This window comes from Sturnira hondurensis, unplaced genomic scaffold, assembly GCF_014824575.4.
Source record: "Sturnira hondurensis isolate 20B ecotype Veracruz unplaced genomic scaffold, ASM1482457v3 Scaffold0009087, whole genome shotgun sequence".
Taxonomy (NCBI): domain Eukaryota; kingdom Metazoa; phylum Chordata; class Mammalia; order Chiroptera; family Phyllostomidae; genus Sturnira; species Sturnira hondurensis.
In genome coordinates this window covers 72,930-90,478 of record NW_028081718.1, presented here as the reverse complement: position 1 = coordinate 90,478, position 17,549 = coordinate 72,930, and the positions used below count along the sequence as shown (strand labels likewise).

The following is a 17,549-nucleotide window of genomic DNA, read 5'->3' as shown; positions in this document are numbered from 1 at the left end:
CAGTGACAGAGTTGGTGCCAGACCACTGGGGCATCAGGCAGGCCTCAAGGGTACTTGGCTCACCTGTTCAACGTGAAGCTGCAGTCTCTGGCCCCACCTGCCCATGTTGGGGCAGTTGCACAAGGCAGGTGCTGGCCTTAATCAGTAGGCTCTTCTTATTCTGACTGACGCTCCTGGGCATCCTCAGCTGAGCCCAAGAGGGCTCAGCTTTCAGGCACCCTGGAGTTGGGGTAGGGTAGGGGAACCATTTGTGGGGTCATAGTTTGGCCAGAGGGAGGGCAGGGGCTGCAGGAGCCTAGAAGGGACACTGGGAGCAGTAATGCTTCTCAGGCACATAGATGAGGTTGGATGTGAGTTGGGAGGGATGAGGGAGGAGGTAGTTTTAGGAGTGGGCAACATGCCCACACCAGGTTGCAGTGACCTCTCTCCATAGACCTCAGAGCAGCTTCCACAGGTTCTGGAGGGCAACATGAGCTGTAGACCCTTTGTACCCATAGGAGGGGTGGCTGTACCCATGCAGGTGATGAGGTGGGGGTGAGGGTGTATCTGGATTAAAAATGGTTCTGGGTCTCTCTGGAAAGTGGCATCACCTAGATTTGGGGGTGGCTGAATGAAGGACTTGATGGAGAAGGAAAACTACTGGGGGCTGGCAAACCCCTGTATCCTGGAGATGGGTTGGGGACCTAGGGAACCTGGACCACTAAATCTTGTACCTGCAGATGCAGGAGAAGGGGAGAATGCCTTTGGGGCCCTGCTATCTGGGTTTTCTCATAGGTAGTAACCATGCCCAGCTTCCAAGGTGGTGTGGAATCAGCAAATGACTTGGAACTGAATCTGGATAGAGGTCAGGACTCAGTTAACTTACCCTCCTGGTCTAACCTTTTCTATCTATAAAACAGACCTCTTGCCCTGGCTGGTGTGACACAGTGGATTGACCACTGGCCTGTGGACCAAAAGGTTACCCATTTGATTCCAGTCAGGGTACATGCTGGGTTGCAGGGCAGGTCCGTAGTTGAGGGCATTTGAGAGGCAACCACACATTTATGTTTCTCTCCCTCTTTTTCTCCCTCCCTTCCCATCTAAAAGGAAATAAATAAAACCTTAAAAGAAAAAACAAACAGGCCCCTTGACCCTGCCCATCTCCTCCCGAGGTTCTTGAACAGGTCCAGGTAGCCATGGGGTTTGGTGGCCAGAAGGATGTGAAGACTCCTCCCTCTTTCCCCAGTCCCTCTTTGAGTCCTCAGGAGGACTCCAGGGTGACCATCATAACACCCATTTTAATGGATGAAGCAGCTGAGAAGTAGGGAGGCTGAGTCTCCTCCCCAGGGCCACATAGTTATGGTTCCAAAGCTTCTAGCTGGGAACCGGGAGTGCAGGGGTCCTGGAGCCCCATCCCTTGATGGCCCATCTAGCCCCACAGCCAGTACTGAGTTGCAACCACCTCAGCAGAGGCCTGGGGGTGCTTGTCCACAGGATGTCTGTATTCCCCAGGAGGCAGAGGAGAAGGGAGATGCTTGTTGGGGCCCTGGGAAGCCATGGGGGGTGGTTCAAGATGGGGCCTTCTGGGCTACTAGGGCAGGCTCTTCATTTGGAATGCTGTGGGAGCCCCTGAAGGTTATTGGAAGGGGAGAGGCACAATCAGAAGAGATTAATTTTCAGGAGTAATCAGACTGGGGGGAAAGGTGAGGGAAATTGCTTCAGGTGTCCCTGGAAGGGGACAGGGTAAGGCCTGGGCTAGGGTACTATGAGTCTGGAAGCCAGGAACACATGGGATTTCCATACCCAAGAGGCTTGGCCCACAAAGTTTTGGTGGCAGCAGGGCTGAAACAGCAGTGTGGCCAAATCCTGGGCCAAGTTTGAGCCCTGACCCAGGCCTGACTTCCCATGAAGAAAAGAGGTAAAGATTTGGATAGGGGAGGGGTAAAGAGGGAAGGAAGCCCAAGCTCCCCAGGGCTTACCTTGACCCACTCTCTTCCTCAGAGCTAGGGCAGAGGGTGGATGCGGCAGGACAGGATGAGGCCCGAGTTCCAGCCTGCCAGTGCCCTGATCTGGTGCCCCAGCCCTGCCTTCCAGAAGGGCAGTCCTGCCATCCTTTCCCCTTCCTGTGAGTTACCATTGGTCTCTGGTCCTGGGGGGCTCCACCTGGGTCAGTCCCAGCACTTTCTCAGGATCAAGCCTCCTTGCCTGTCTTCACCACTGATGCTCAGTAGTTTAANGGGGAGGGGAGGGGAGGGGAGGGGAAAAGAAAAGAAAAAAGAAAAGAAAAGAAAAGAAAAGAAAAGAAAAGAAAAGAAAAAAGAAAAGAGAAGAGAAGAGGAGCCCTGGCTGGCGTAGCTCAGTGGATTGAGCGCGGGCCTGCGAACCAGAGTACTGCGGTTCGATTTCCAGTCAGGGCACATGGAAGCCAGTTCCATGTGAAGGGTTGCAAGCCAGTTCCCAGCAGGGGACTCATGAGAGGCAACCACACATTGATACTTCTCTCCTTCCTTTCCCCTCTAAAGACAAATAAAATCTTTTTTTAAAAAAAAAAGAAAAGAAAAGCAAGCTGCCAGGCGGACAGTGGGCAGTACTGAGCTGGAGACTAGGTCCCATGTTGCGGTGACAGGAGGTGGGATACAGGTGGATGGTGATAGGAGGCCTGCCCTTTCCCAAGTTGGGTGGGGACGCCCAAGACTGCTAGGTAGGCTGCTGTGCATCAGAGGGCAAGGGACACAGCACAGGCCAGTTCATTGTGCCTTTTATTGTCCCCCCACCCCATCCATTTCAGGCCCCACTAAAATTACAAAACTACCCACACCTCATGACCTCTATGACCTCGTGACCTCTGTGCAGCGGGGTTCAGAATGGTGAGAAAACTGGACACTCCCCTTCAGAGAGCAGCAGCGACATCTTGGGTGCAAGCGGGGCCCGGTCTGGGTGGGCAGAGGAGGCGGCACTTGAGCCTCAGTCCATCCCTCACTTTGGGGGTCCCTCATCCTCCCCATCCCAGCACTTCCAGACCTTACCCACCGGGGCCTCGGGGCATGGCTGCCGGGGCTCCGAGGCCACGGGGGTGATAGGGCGGTGGTCCTCCAGGTGTAGGGTCATGGCGGGGCGCGAGGCCGTGGAGAAGGCACACTGCATGCACGAGTAGCGGCCACGTGTATGTTCCCACAAGATGCGGCTTGGGGCCACATGCCCTGCGGGCAGGTGGGCCCGTCAGTCCGGGCCCCAGCCCAGAGGTCCTGTCCACCCAGAGGACGGTGGTCATGGGCAAGAGCATTTTGGACCCTTCCCCACCTCCCCATCAGCTCGCCAGTGTTGGAGGGTCTGGCACGACTAATCCGTTTCTCCCAGGTGTGCTCCCCTGGGAATTGGGGGCATTCAATTTGACTTCCGTGTCCCCCATTCCCATCCCAGAACCCCCGCAGAGCACAAGCTTTACACCGATAAAGGCGCAGGCTAGTAATTTTTATGGAAAAAATCCTGTATTTTAGGGCTGGCACTGCTGCTTTCTAGCATTGGGTTGGCCAAAAAGTTTGTTTTTCACCAATAACTTTACTGAACAACATATTCACTGTTTCTGTTCCACTACCTTCTGCCATCTTTTAGGCACCTTCATAATTCCATCTTCCCAAAACTTTTTATCTTTTTGAGCAAGGATTGTTCCAGGCACCTTTTGCAATCTTCCAGGGAATTGAAATTTTTTCCATTAATAAAATTTTGTATACACCAAAATAAATGGAAACTCTTAGGTGCAATGTCTGGTGAATACTGTGGATGAATCAGAACAAGCCCAGCTAAACTGTAACAATTTTTCCCTGGTCATCAAAGAAACCTGCAGTCTTCTGTTATCCTGATGGAAGATTACCCGTTTTCTGTTGACTAATTCCGGATGCTTTTCGTCCAATGCTGCTTTCACTTGGTCTAATTGGGGGTATACTTATTGGCATTGATCATTTGGTTTTCTGGAAGGAGCTTGTAATAGAGGACTCCCTTCCAATCCCACCATGTCAGAATATCACCTTCTTTGGATGAAGACTGGACTTTGGTGTGGTTGTGGTGGTTTGTTTCACTTGTCCCATGATCTCTTCTGTTCCACATTATTGTAAAGTATCCTTTTCACCACCCGTCACAATTTGTTTTAAAAACAGAACATTTTTATTCCATTTAAGTAGAGAATTGCATGTGGAAATATAGTCAAGAAGGTTTTTTCACTTATGTGGAACCCAAACATCAAAGCAATTAACATAACCAAGCTGGTGCAAATGATTTTCAACACTTGATCTGGCTACTTGAGTATGTTTGCTATCTCTTGTGTGGTGTGATGTTGATTGTTCTCAATTAATGTCTTGATTAGATCTCTATCAACTTCAACTGTTCTACCTGACCATGGAGCATCATCCAGTGAGAAATCTGCAGCATGAAACTTCACAAACCACTTTTGACACGTTGGATCACTCACAGCACCTTTTCCATACACTTCATAAATCTTTTTTGCTTTAGTTGTATTTTTACCTTTCTTGAAGTAATAAAGCATAATATGTATAAAAGCATAATATGACAAAAATGTTGCTTATTTTCTCCCATCTTCAATATTAAAATGACTACACAAAAACTCACCAATTTTGATAAGTTTTTAAAAATGCACGCTTATATGACAGCTGTCAGAATACAATCTAACAGAATTGTTTCGAATGAAGTTAAAAACAAATAAGTGCCACTAGAACCATCTTACAGGGAAAAAAACCCAAACGAACTTTTTGGCCAACCCAATCTCCTGGGCCCGGCAGAGTACAGGATAGAAACCCTCAACATCCCACCCTGGTGGTCACCTGCACGCACCTGAGGGTGCATCAGAGCCGCCCTGGGGTCTCCGAGGACTGCCTCCTGCACCTGCAGTAAATGGAGGGGGTCAAAATCAGAAATCAGCAAAGGCAGAGCCCATCCCACCCTTCTAGTGGTCCTGCCACTACACTCACCTTGGCTCTTTTTCCACACAGCGGTGCTGGAGGCTGGCAGCCCAGGTGCAGTGGCCAGGAAGGGGCGCAGGCGTGGGGGGCTTAGGTCATAGGGTGTGGGGTTCAAGTAGGGCAGGAAGGGCCCAGTGGGGGCAGGGGCAGGGGTCAGGAAGGGCTCAAGAAGTGGGAACTGCAGGCTGGGTGCTGATGTAGGATCAGACTCCGGAGGGCATTCAGGTCCAGATGGCTCCTTGTCGAGGGCTGGGGGTGGCGGTGGGGCTGGGCTCTGCCCTTGCTCGGCGCAAACATGAAGATGCTTGAAGAGTGAGCGGTGTGTGCGGAACCGCAGGAGGCAATTCTCACACCTGGGGTGGGCACAGAGCTGGGCTGGATCTCCCGGGGGACCAAGGATGAGCCTATCAGATGCTACCCCTACTGCGGTGGAGACCCTTCTGGACCCCTCCTCAAGGGAGCCCTGGGAAAATGAGGATGAGGTCTCAATTTTCATATAGAAGATCAACTTTCCTCTTGGGGGTGAAATGGGGCAGAGCCATACCCCACGTGAGCCCCACCCCTTCTAGTCCCCTGGACTTGGCCCTAAGTACTAGTCTCCCTAGTGCAAATAAGGGCAAGGCTTGCCCAAGGTCACACACCCACTTCCAGGTCAACCTCCCCCAGCCACCACCACCACCCCCTACCAGAAAATGGAAGGGCTTGGACCCCAGGTATTGGCTGCCACAGCAGGAGCTGAAGAGCTGCCTGGGGCCTGGTCGAGGAGGACCAAAGGAGGTGGGTGGTCAGGGTCTCACTTGAAGTAGCGATTGGGTTTGTAGTGCAGCTTGCCATGGGCCACCAGTTCCTGCATACTGGGGAAAGTCTCCGTGCAGCTCAGGGCCGAACAGCGGAACAGCTTGCCTGGCAGGGCAGGGGAGGAGGACAGAGGAGTGGGGTGGGGTGGCCAAGGGTCAGCCTGGGAACTCTGCCTGCCTCCCACTCTAATCTGCCTCCCACCACCTACCCTTGTCCTACCTTCCAGAGACTGTGTGGGTGGGCAGTGGGCACGAAGATGCTGTGCCAAGTCACGAATGCTGGGGAAACTGAGGCAGCAGCCAGGGCTAGAGCAGGGTATCTGCTTTCCTGTAGTATATACACAGGAGGGTCACCCATCCTTCCTGCCTGCCCCCTACCCCCAAGCTTTCCAGGGCTTTGTACCAGCGAGGCAGTTACCCTGTGGCCCCCTACTGGGGCCTTTACCACTACTTCCTCCACCAGACTCCGCTGCCAGAGGGCAGAGGCTGAGTTGGCTTGGCTCATCACTTGGTACTAAGTAAATGGTGAATCTCTCTAGATAAGCCCCAAGTATGCAGATACTCTGCACTCCTCACTCCAGGCCTGTGACCCCACAGAAGGCCCCATCACAGGTCACCTGGTGGTGGGCGTCGCCTGGGAGGCCGAAGATCCTCACTGGTCCCCGAGACTGTGCTGGTTGTGCCAAGGCTGGGTCCAGGGCCAGGTTGTTCACTGTCTGGGGCTGAGGAGGAACCTTGCTGGGCCCCTTCAAGCCCTCCACGGTCCCACACTGGGGGTGTGGCTGTCTGGTCCGGACCTGATTCCTCCCCCATGGAGAAAAAGGTGGCTGCAGCAGCCACACCTGGGGATAACACTTCCTTGCCAGTCTCACTGGAGCTGGGCTCTGCTGCAGTGGCCAGCATGTCTTGGCTAAGCCCAGAGGGTTCCTCCTCCTGGTGGAAGAAAGAGGTGGGCAGAACCCCTCTGGGCCCAGAGTCTGCTGGGGCCAGTCAGGGAACCCTCCATCCCCAAGGCCGTAGTGCACTGCTGAAGCAGTGAATGCTCTCGAGATATTAGCCCCCACCCTAAGGAGTTATCATCAAGGGAGAGCAGGGTTTGAGGGTGGACTGAGTTCCTGCCATTTGTCTCCATCCCCAAGCGAGGAGCTAGTCGGGAAGTGTTCCAAAAGTAGAAGGGGACATCTGTCAGAACTGCCCATTTCAAAGCTGCAGCCCTTCCTCCCGCAACTTAGGAAACGAGGGAAGCTCCCTACGCGGCAAGGGTGTGGCCTAGGGGGAGTGGGCGGAACAAATGCTGTGAAGGCGGAGCTCTGGACAGGACAGGGCTAGAAAGATGCCGGTGGGGTCCGGGGTGCCCAAGTGGATTGCTTGAGGACATTACACACACATACACACATATATATACATTACACACACATACATATACACACACACTCTCGGGGCTAGAGCTGTGCAAGTGAACTTGAAGGCGCTGACGGCCCAGCTGCAGCTAGGCCAGGGGCGGAGCCCGAGCCTATGGGCGTGGCCACGTCGAAGCCCGGCCAGGAAGTGGGGGGTAGGGCGCTCGCCGAGTGGCAACTAGCGGCGGGGCGATAGCCCGAATGTGGGGGCGGGGTCAGCTGGAGAGTGTGTGCGCGACAGGACCGCTCCCAGCCAGCCCTCGCTGGCTCACCGTTCCCTTATTCCCGGCGCCGCCCTCACCATCCTCCGCCCGGCTAGGCTTCCTGTTTCCGTAGCTTCTGCAGCTCCAGCTGAGGCTGTGGCGGCTCTCTGGGCGCCCACGGGCTCACCCTCACGTCAGCGCCATTTTCCGCCTTCAAGCTCTCGCGAGAGCGTGGGGGCTCTGCGCACGGCGCTCTATGAAGAGGCGGGGCCTGACGTCTAGGGTTCTCTTGGATCATAGAACGGGCGCGCGGCGAACGTGGAAGCCAAGGGCAAGGGCAGTTTTAAGAGTGTGAGCGCTGAGCCCGTACTGGTGTGGCTCAGTGAATTGGGTGTCCTGCACACACCGAAAAGTCCTGTTTCCTGGGTCGGGGAACGTGGCTGGATTGGCACCAGGCTCCCGGTAGGGGGCGTGCGGTAGCAACCGAACTCGCACATCTATGTTTCCCTCTTTTTCCCCCTCCCTTCTCATCTCTCTAAAACTAATAAAATCTTCTTTTATTAGTCTGTGCGCTGAGATCTGGGATTAAAATCTATCCTGGCTTATGTATTCGCCTGCAAAATGGGCATCTTCATTCCCTTCGGTTCTGTCACCAGCTTTTGAAAGGCGATTCTCCTTTCTGGAAAAGATGATCAGTGGACAGCCTCTGGAAAAAAAAATGGCAATGGCCGTCAAAATTTTCAGTGCTTTTAGTTCTGAAACTGGAGTGGGTCCGTTGTAATTGCTAAAGGCAAGAAGTAAGCTGTCAGGAGAGGCGTGTTTCCAGGAGGATGGCACTGGTATCCTGGCGTGAAATGAGTCACCTGTCCATCCTAATGTGTGCTAGGTTCTGGGGGGCTCAGAGATGAACAGCACCGACAAACATCCCTGCCCTCTAGGCCCACTTACATTTTAAAATGGAGAAACAAGACAACAACAAATACAGAAAATGGTCTTAGGTCTAAATGGTTTTATTAAGTGCTACAAAGAAAAAAAAAAGAAGGATGTGATAATGCTGGATCAGGGAAGCCTCTATGAAGTGACTTCTGAGCTGTTGCCTGATAGGAAGGCATGAGTCAATGGAAGGTGGTGGGGCAGAGCACTCTGGAAAGAGTGGGTAGTAGCTGGTGCCAGTGTCCTGAGGTGGAAAGGGAAGGGACAAGCTTGTCTTTTTCAAGAAACGGTGAGATCAGTGGATGCTGGAGCAGAGTCGAGGCAGGGTGTCAAGGTCAGAAAGTGAAGATGGTGCTGGGAGGGTCATACAGGATCTTGTGGACTGTGTTTCTATTCGAGACCCTAATGAGTTTCCAGTTGCAGGGGGTACACCATCTGATCCCTGGCGGTCTTTTGGAAAGTGGGCTATTGAGGGACAGTGAAGTGGATCTTTGATACCAGAGCTCTATAATACATTATTTAACCATTCAAGAGGTGTCTGTTGAGTTCTAGGCAAATGTAGACTATATGCAATGTAATTCTGTCTGTGTACATAAGATTACTTACGTGCTTTTATATGCAGAGAATACCATTAGAAGAAGACATTAAAAACTGGGGAAGGGAACAAAGACTTTTAAGGGAGGGAGAGGCAGATTTTTAAAACTTTTGTGCAGTCAGAAGTTAATTTTTTTCTTTTATCTTTAATACAGTTAACAACTTCAAAAACAGGCCATTTTGATTCAGGGTGAAGTGTGTTTGCAGGGGAGATTGGCGCAATCTAGGGAAGGGCTGGGTGAAGCCTCAGAAAGGAGAGGGACCCACGGAAAGGAGGGGCTGGACTTAAGAAATTTTGTAAAGAGTCAACAGGATGTGGGCTGTGCGAGTGGGGCCAAGCTGGCAGGTTTACAGATGCTGTCACTTAGATGTGAGAAGCTATTAGAATACATTAACCCCACTCCTTTCTTTATACTCACTGTCCCCCGCAAACCTCATTCATCCAACCTATCCAGAAGGCCCTACTTTCTGCATATGTGGTACCTGCCATGGCGGAAGTGGAGAGGCCAAGGGGCTGTACTCCAAATTACTTGGAGGGCAGCATCCTGCAGGGTAAGTTTAGGGCAGAAAGGGAGACCGAAGCCCTGATTTCCTCTCAGCACCAGGAAATAGGAAATGCCCAGCTGATGAAGTTGGTGGCTTATGTGGGTTGTCCTTCCCTTGGCCTGTCCTCACATCTAAGTCTTGCAGCAAGAGATGTGCACAGTGGTGTTTGGGCAGAGTGAGCAGATAAGAGATGGAAGGAACCAGGGACATTCAAGGAACTGGCTAAATACTTTTGTAAAATGACTGGCTAACAAAAGGGCTGTTGAGACCCAGTTGCAACCTTGGGATTTTTCCCCCCCCAGCCACATGTAGCTTCCCCAGATAGGTGCAAAAGAGGGAGGATGTGGATCTTGCAAAGGCTCAGCTGGCCAGTCAGCCCCTGTCCCCTCTCTGGCTCAGTCCTGACCCCACCATTCTCCCAGATTGGCTGCTCTTTGAGGGGCTGAGCACAGAGGAGGTGTCTATCTGGAAAGCCAGGATCCGTAGGCTCAGAACAAGGTAGGACTCCAAGTTGGTTTCAGTTACACATGCATGGAATTCTCAAAGGCTTAGACTTCAGCATGGGTTTGGAGACAGCTGAGGAGACCAGTAACCAGACTGACCCCTTCACCTGTGACCATAAATGCAGAAAGCCAGGGCCTCTTAATGTCAGAACTGGTCCTGACCCCAGGGGAGTGAGAGCTAAAAGGCACAGACATGGGGTAGGGGGCAAGGACTAGCGGTGGCCCAGGGTGGGTTGTGGGGGGCCATGTGGGACCTGCCTCCTTCCTTAGGGTCTAGTCAGGTCCCAGATGAGTTTGGGAGCTGTAAATTCAGATCTGACAGGACCACCTAATCATTTTCTGTGGGAAAGCTGGGATACAGCTTCTAGAAGCTGGCAAGTGGACAAACTGAAGCTTTTTAAGTCTTGGCTCTGGGGAATCTTGGGCAAGTGACTTCTTAACCTCAGAGCCTTCATTTTTTTTCCATCTGTAAAGTGGTACATTTGCTCTTCCTAGGTCACCAGGTTCTGAGAAGTTTAGCACTCAGTCAGTTCATACTTCTACTAAACAAACATTTATTGCCTCAGTGAAGGGAGCAGGAGGGAGGTCACGCTTGTCAAGGCCTCCCCACTCTGCCTCATGCTGAGAGGACAGGACTCATTTCATACAAGGCAGCTGGGAGGTAGGCTCTGCTATTAGCCCTGTGTGACACAGGAGGAAATGGGTGTGACATGGGAGGCCAGGGCCCAGGGGTGGCTGCAGTGGTGACCCTTAGACTCACTCAGGGCCTGGGCTGGGCTGGAAGTCACAGTACTGGACCTCTGGGTAATGCAGCTAAGGGAAATGAGACCCCTGCCAGCAGGGTCTGGCTCCCTGGCAAGCGGAAGAACAGTATCCTGGGCCAATGGCTCAGATTTTCTCCACATAGTTTCCGGGGAAGAGACCCTCCTGGCCGTGCAGTCGGCCTTTCCACCAGCCAGAGGAATCTGTGGGAGAGAAGAGAGTGTGAGGCACCACCCAGCCTGCCCCAGAGAAAACCTTCATGTTGGCTTACTGTCTGTCTTATTCATTTCCACTGGCCTGGCATAAGACAGAGGCTGAAAAGAGAGTGACAGAGGAAGGGAGGGAGGGATGACCATATGGTCTTTCTTTGTCACTAACTCACACTCCATCATTTTCTAGATCATTTGCTTTCACTCTTCCCTCATCATCTCTGACAAGCTCCTCCCCTCAATCCCTATGGTGGACCCAAGAGGGTGCACCTATGGGTGACGTCCATGAGGCTTCCCCACCCAACTTGCAGAGGGTGCTGTTGAGTCCCAGGTCCCTCTGCGGGCAGCTCAGGGGACTTAGGTAGGAAGTGGCCTGGGCCATCCAGACATGGGCCATTTCCTACTCACAAGGGGTCTCTGAAGTTTTGCTATTAGCCAGGTAACAAAAATGGGGGACTAGGTGTGATGAATTGAGGCCAGGTTCCTGGGCAGCCTGCATCCCAGGACTCTAGCTTATACAGCAACTGGCTCAGAAAAGGGCATCTCTAACTGGGCCCGGAAGCTTGCTGGCAACCTCTGTTCTCCCACCAGAGGGATATAAGGTAATGGGGGCCACCTGGTTCTGTCAGGGTTCTGACTCTTCCCACCTCTGTCCCTATGCACACATACCTTCCATGAGGATCTCAATGACTTCATTCACGTTGAAGCTCAGCTCATCCACATCTTGGCCCACATACTGGTACAGTGCCCGGCACCTCGGGCCATGCATCCGTGGCTGGGGCTTGGGTCGGCCCACACCAGGCACTGGCCGCTGCCCCACGCTACGCTTCCTCTGCATGCTGTGAACATAGCAGGTGTTCCTCATAGTCCTCGATACTCCCCACTGCCTGCTCACCTCCTAGAGCTGCCCTCCCACCCTACCTACCCAGCCACACCCTGATCAGGCACATTGAGGAATTCTGTGTTGTGTTCCGAGGGGGGCCGTGCCCGGGGTTGTCTGCTGGCCCTCAGGGCTGAAGATGGAGGTCCTCGGGGGGGTCGCTGAGAGCCCCCTCCAGATGTGATCTCCAGGGGCAGAGGGCCCCCTCTGGCAGAGGGAGGCACCCCATTGTGGTGCAGACCTGTGGCAGGAGTGAGAATGGAGATTTTTTAGGGTGCTGCTAAAAGCATCAGGGAGGATTTTATTCCAAGTTTTCAGTCAGAGGGAGGAAGCAGCCATACTCTCAATCCAGTATGGTAACTGGCTGGAGGGAGGGACCAGAAGGGACCAGAGAAAGGCTCTGCAGGGGTAAGATTTCCTCCCACCTGCTTTTTTTGGGGTGGATCTTGTGAATAGGAGCTCAAGTGTAGTGGAAATTTGAGAGACAGGCAGAGCAAATAGACCCAGCAAAGGCCTGGAGATAAGAACAAATTTGGTAAGTTGGCAAAATATGATGTAGCTTGCACCGCTAGAATGTAGGATGAGAGGAGAGAAGAGGTCAGTGATTATAGCAGGGGTCATATTCTGAAGGGCTTTGAATACCAAACTAGGCTTAGACTTTGTTACATGGAAGATGGGGAGCTGTGGAGAGCTCTGGACAGAGAAGAGCGTGGTCAATTCTGCTTGTTAAATCCGCTGACAGGAAGTCTGGTTTAGGTCATGGAGTTCACAAAAGGCAACGGAAAACACTTAGGGGGGCGTCTCCTCACCCCTGGGGGGCCCAGGGGCTGCCCGGGAAGGGGCCTGGGCCGACCTTCGAGGTTTTCCCTGGGCCACTCCTTTCCGCGTAGGCTCTGGAAAGGAAAGGGTAAAGGATGTAGGGATTAGGGTGTTGTCCAGATCAAGTCAGGCTTTTGGCCCCGCCCTCAACTCCAGTCCATTTTGGTTAGCACCTCCCCCACCCAGTCTCGCTGGCTCCGCCCAGTGATTGGTCTCTTTCGCCCAGTGATTGGTCTCTCTCGGCCAGAATCCACCTCTCCGTGACTCCCTGGGTCCGCCCCAATCTTTTAGCCCTCTCACTGGCTGCGTCGTTGGCCACGCCCTCTCCGCGGTTCTCGCCCAGTCATTGGTCCTGTCTTCTAAATCTCTCCAGATCTTTCCCTCCACGGCCCTCACCCACTCTTGGCCAGCCTCACTGACTCCACCTTTTAAGCATTGATTGGTTGCTTGCTGGCCCCGCCCCTTTGGCTCCGCTCCCATTTCTGTGCAGACTCACTAGAGCTTTTGGGTAGCCCGTCACCCACGCTGACAGTGAGGGCACGGCCGCTAGCCTTGAGCACCGCCACGTCGCCGGAGCCACGCGAGAAAGTGACGCTTCGGGTGCCACCTCCGCCCCAGCCCTCCTTTTTCACCCGGAACTGTAGTCTGTGGGGAGAGGAGGGAGCTGTGGGGGCGCCGCCTCCCAAGAGGGAGTTCAACTCCCCACCCCATCCTTGCTCGATCCGTGGGGTGGGAGAGGGTTTTGCTGTGCCTAGACTAGCTTGAGGATGGTGGTGGGGGAGGGCCGTACGTATCGCCGAATGTGAGGGGCAAGGGCCTCCGTGCTGCCTCCTCGAAACGCTTGCACAGGAGGCTGACAAACTCGGTCTTGAAGATGCTTTCCAGGAAGCTGTCGGCAGCTTCTTCTTGGAGGATGAAGAAGTCGTCCTGTCGCGTGCTGGGGGAGGGGCAGGAGAAAAAGCAGGTGATAGTGACAGGTGAGGGTGACAAAGGGTGAGATGTAACCGGGGAGGGTCAAGTAAGGAGCAAGTGAGGAGTTACACATGTGGGGGAAAACGGGAGAAGTGGCAAGGAGCTGGACAACGTGGTAATAGAAAAGGGCCAGGTAGGAGTGAGGTTGAGGGGACAGGTGCTGTTGGCAAATAAGGATCATGAGTGTGGAGGTAGGTAAAGGTGACAGGCAGGGCCAAGAGAGGGTTGTATGTATGACAGTAGGTAAGATGGTCAGGGTTACAGATGAGGTAACAAGTATGAGGACAGCTGATAATGACAAGGGGGCAGGTGAGAGTGACCATGGGGTGAGTGGTTGTCTGGTCTCACCTGAGGGAAACTCCCCGCAGGGCTTGGATCTCCAGCTTCTTCTTCAGGACCTCACGCACCTGGCCCTTCTCAGGTCCCTTCTTCACCTTCTCCCGCCCGATCACATATACACATCTGGGTGTCAGGATCAAGTCCCTCTTGATGGGCTGTGAGGATGCAGTACCAGAGAGGCTGGAGCCCTGGGAGGTAGGAGCCCTGGGCATCGGGATCAATTTCAGGTGTGTGTGTGGGGGGCTGGCACTGGCAGGTCAGGTGGGTGAGGCTGTCTCTCCATGTGAAGGTGCATGGGTGGTTATATTCTATAATAAATAGGAAGTTAATTAAAGGTATATTGGCTAGAGGGGGATGTCTGGGTCAGTGAAGAGGTACAGGCTAGATGAAGATATACCTGCTGGACATGGGTGGCCAGGCCAAATTAGAGTACCTAGGCACAGGTGTATCTGGGCCACATGAAGGTGTGTCTAATGGACAGATCTATCTAGACGAGGTGAAGGTGTGTATATCTAATGGATAGATGTGTCCAGGATAAGTGAGGATGACACTGTGGTCAGGGCTTCTGGGTGAGGTTTATAATTGTGGACAGATGTGACCGCCTAGGTGAAGATGCATCTGATGGATATGTGTGTTTAGGCTACATAAGGGCATATTTGATGGACAGATGTATCTATGTTAATTAAGCACATATTTATGGGCAGGTATGTCCTGGTCAGGTGAGGGTGTACCTATGGTGGGGGTGCTAGGCTGGAGCCAGGGTTCTGGACATACCCACTTGCTAGGGCCTCACCTTGAAGCGGCGGTCATACTTGGTGACTGAGTCTGCGAAGTCCACTCGCTCCCTCTTGCCTAGGAACTGACGCAGCTCTGGGCGCTCCTCCAGTCCCAGGTAGTCCCCAACAAAGTTCCTATTGATGCTATTTCGTCTCCGCTCCTTCTTGTTCAGCAGGATGTTGGAAGCTGTGGGGACACAAGGTAGGGGGAGAGGTTGTGGCCTGGCTCTTCCAGGTTCATCTGTCTTCACCCTGAGCCTCTCACCTGCAGCCTCTCACCCGCAGCCTCTCACCTTCCTCTCGCATCTCTTCATACTTCCGGATTGCCACGTGGCGCCGCCAGGCCTTCTGGATGGTGCGGGCAAAGCCATCAAACTTGCGCTCTCGCATCTCCTCGAGAAGGAAGAGCTAGGCGAGAGGGAGGAGTGGTGGGTCCTGGTGTCTCCCCAGGGCCACGGTCTCCAGTTTTCCCTGAGCCCATCCCACCCACATGCTCTTATTCAAGGGCATCTGCACACATACTATCATACTATGGTCAAAAATTTCTTCCTCCCAATGATGTGACCCAGGATTCTCTTCCAATATGTGGCACAAGCCCCTGAATCAAATTATAAACAGCTTGTCTGGTTGGGATAAAATTCCATCTCTTGCTATTATGATAGCTAATAGGAAGTGTGGTCTTCCAAGAAAAATAACATAACGTCACTGCTTCTCACACTGCTCATTAGTCTATGTCATACCTTTCATATGAAGTGCACCTCAACTTCAGAGATGTTAGACATGTGAATCAATGTGCATTTTAGAAAAAACTGTAAAAGCAAGCATCTGATGTATAGGGCTGTGACGTGACTGGTGACTCTGTGGTTGTGTTGTGTATAAGCTGTACGGTCATACATGATGGTCTGAGAAATGAAGCTTTTGCAGGAAGCAGACGTTTTAGTTTTAAGAGTCTTGGACCAGAGGGGGCTTAGGAAATAAATTATATTTGACCAAGTCAGAGTGGAAATTCCATGAGAGATGTCTGTTATTTGGAATAATAATAGGTGAACATAATCAAGGAGAGGAACCCACTGGATATGAAAAGTTATAAATCTGCAGTAATAAAAACAGTGGGGTGCTGGTCAAGGACTAGAGCAATCAACTGGAATAGGACAGATGGCTTGGAAACATCCTAATTCAAATATACATTTAGTGGTGAAAGGAACAGCACTGTCAATCAGTGAGGATGGGAAATATTAAAAATAAAATTGGACTTTGTTTATAAGAATAATTAACCCTTAACTTGGAGGGATTTCTCAAACACACAAATATCCATCACTTGGTTCACATGCACTTTAAACTATCTTGGAGGATTTTTAAAGCTGTGGCCGTTTATAACTGTTTGTAAAAGGTGGGGAGTCTTCTCACCAGGAAAAAACCTGAACAGTGCAGTTTCATATGTTGCATGGAATCCGGTGGTTTACATAGGTATCCTTTTGTTTTCTCTAATACTCTATGGTTGGTGGGTCTGTGTGCAAAGTATGTCTGAGTAATGCCCCGTGTAGGTTGTCTGGAGGACATGTAAGTGCATTCTGTGGTTTGCTGGGGAGGGCAGGTATGAGTAAGGGAAGAGCAGCCTGCAGAACTGGGAGTGAGACAGTCAAATAGGAACCTTTTCTCCTTAGCTGTTCAGGGAAGACGGGACAAGAGTCCCCAGTCTCATGATTTCTGCCCAATAAAGAGGATTTGCTTTCTATTTGGGAAATAGACCATCCTATCTATAGAGTTCAAAATGCATTTCCTTCAGGCTGCAGACAGCAAGGGTAGGTGTTGCCTAAGGGGGCTGAGACAGGACCCAGGTGGGAGCTTCTCCTGGGGGACTGGGTTCATGTCCACCCAGAACCTGTGAATGTGACCTCATCTGGAAAGAGGTTTTTGCAGATGTAATCATGTTAAAATGAGATCATACTGGAGTTGGGTGGGCCCTAAATCCAATATGACTGGTTTCCTTATAAGAAGAGGGAAATTTGGACCCAGACACACACAGGAGAAAAGGCCATGTGATAACAGGCAGACATTGTGGTGATGCATCTAAATATGAACCTGGGAATGCCAAGGATCACTGCCAACTACCAAAATTAGGGAGAGGCAAGGAAGGGTTCTTCCCTAGTGTCCTCAGAGGAAGCATGGCCCTGTGACAATTTGATTTTGGACTTCTAGCCTCCAGAAATTCAAGAAAATAAGTTTCTCTTGGGTTAAGCCATCCAGTTTATGCTACTTTGCTACAGTAGTCATGGCAAACAATACATCTGGGATGTTGGGAAGTGAAGGCCAACAGGTGTATAACATGTCTAAGGATCTGTTTTGCATCCATGTTTACAAGAAACAGTTCAATTCAGAATCATCTCAACATAAGTGAATTTGTGGTTGAGAGAGGCTCCAACTCCATTAGGTTTATTTATTCCCTTGATCAGTTTTTGATATAACACTGTTAAATTATTTTCATTTTACTGAGAATTTTCTCATCAGGATCACTTTTATTTCCTGTGCAAATTTTCGGTCTTTTGTGTTATAAATATTTTTTAGCAAAATTTTACCTTTGAGAATTTCATTATTCAAAGTGTAGTCTCAAAATCTGCAGCCTGCAATTTTTGTAAAAATTTGCCTTCTATAGTCTTAGCCAGTGCTACCTTTATTTTATTGTTCTCAGTATCAGTAATATCTGTTTCTTTCAGAGTCAGATTTTACAGTCTGCCAGTAACCAGCAAGATGGATTCTTTTTCTCACGTGGACCCTCCTATTTTTCTTCCCCTCCCTCTATTTTACCTTTTCTTTAAAGATTTCATTTCTTTCTTTTAGAGAGAGGGGGAGGGAGGAAGAAAGAG

The 17,549-nt window shown here is 51.5% G+C and overlaps 2 protein-coding genes across 8 annotated transcripts in view; both read right to left on the bottom strand.

Annotated features, from left to right (window-relative positions):
• Positions 1 to 2,724: 2,724 nt before the first annotated feature.
• On the bottom strand, positions 2,725 to 7,580 carry ZNF414 (zinc finger protein 414). Of its 6 annotated transcripts, none has more exons than XM_037056563.1 (8): positions 7,451 to 7,580; positions 6,367 to 6,682; positions 5,970 to 6,077; positions 5,750 to 5,855; positions 4,962 to 5,305; positions 4,825 to 4,875; positions 3,001 to 3,179; positions 2,725 to 2,912 (listed from the first exon to the last, which is right to left on the bottom strand). In XM_037056563.1, the coding sequence occupies exons 1-8, from the start codon at positions 7,451 to 7,453 to the stop codon at positions 2,808 to 2,810; spliced, it is 1,212 nt and encodes a 403-aa protein (XP_036912458.1). In that variant the 5' UTR covers positions 7,454 to 7,580; the 3' UTR covers positions 2,725 to 2,807. The 6 variants fall into 6 exon arrangements, with proteins under 6 accessions (XP_036912458.1, XP_036912459.1, XP_036912460.1 ...); XM_037056564.1 differs by having other exon boundaries at positions 3,006 to 3,179; XM_037056565.1 differs by having other exon boundaries at positions 3,006 to 3,117.
• A 1,844-nt stretch (positions 7,581 to 9,424) lies between these two features.
• MYO1F (myosin IF) overlaps positions 9,425 to 17,549 on the bottom strand; it is a 39,313-nt gene continuing 31,188 nt past the window's right edge. For both annotated transcript variants that reach the window (XM_037056562.1, XM_037056561.1), the window contains exons 20-28: positions 14,979 to 15,093; positions 14,703 to 14,872; positions 13,919 to 14,064; positions 13,389 to 13,535; positions 13,095 to 13,243; positions 12,589 to 12,672; positions 11,825 to 12,020; positions 11,569 to 11,738; positions 9,425 to 10,893 (exon numbers count right to left, since the gene is read on the bottom strand). In XM_037056562.1, the coding sequence (XP_036912457.1) occupies positions 10,817 to 10,893; positions 11,569 to 11,738; positions 11,825 to 12,020; positions 12,589 to 12,672; positions 13,095 to 13,243; positions 13,389 to 13,535; positions 13,919 to 14,064; positions 14,703 to 14,872; positions 14,979 to 15,093 (1,254 nt within the window). In that variant the 3' untranslated portion in view covers positions 9,425 to 10,816. The remainder of the gene's footprint in view (positions 10,894 to 11,568; positions 11,739 to 11,824; positions 12,021 to 12,588; positions 12,673 to 13,094; positions 13,244 to 13,388; positions 13,536 to 13,918; positions 14,065 to 14,702; positions 14,873 to 14,978; positions 15,094 to 17,549) is intronic.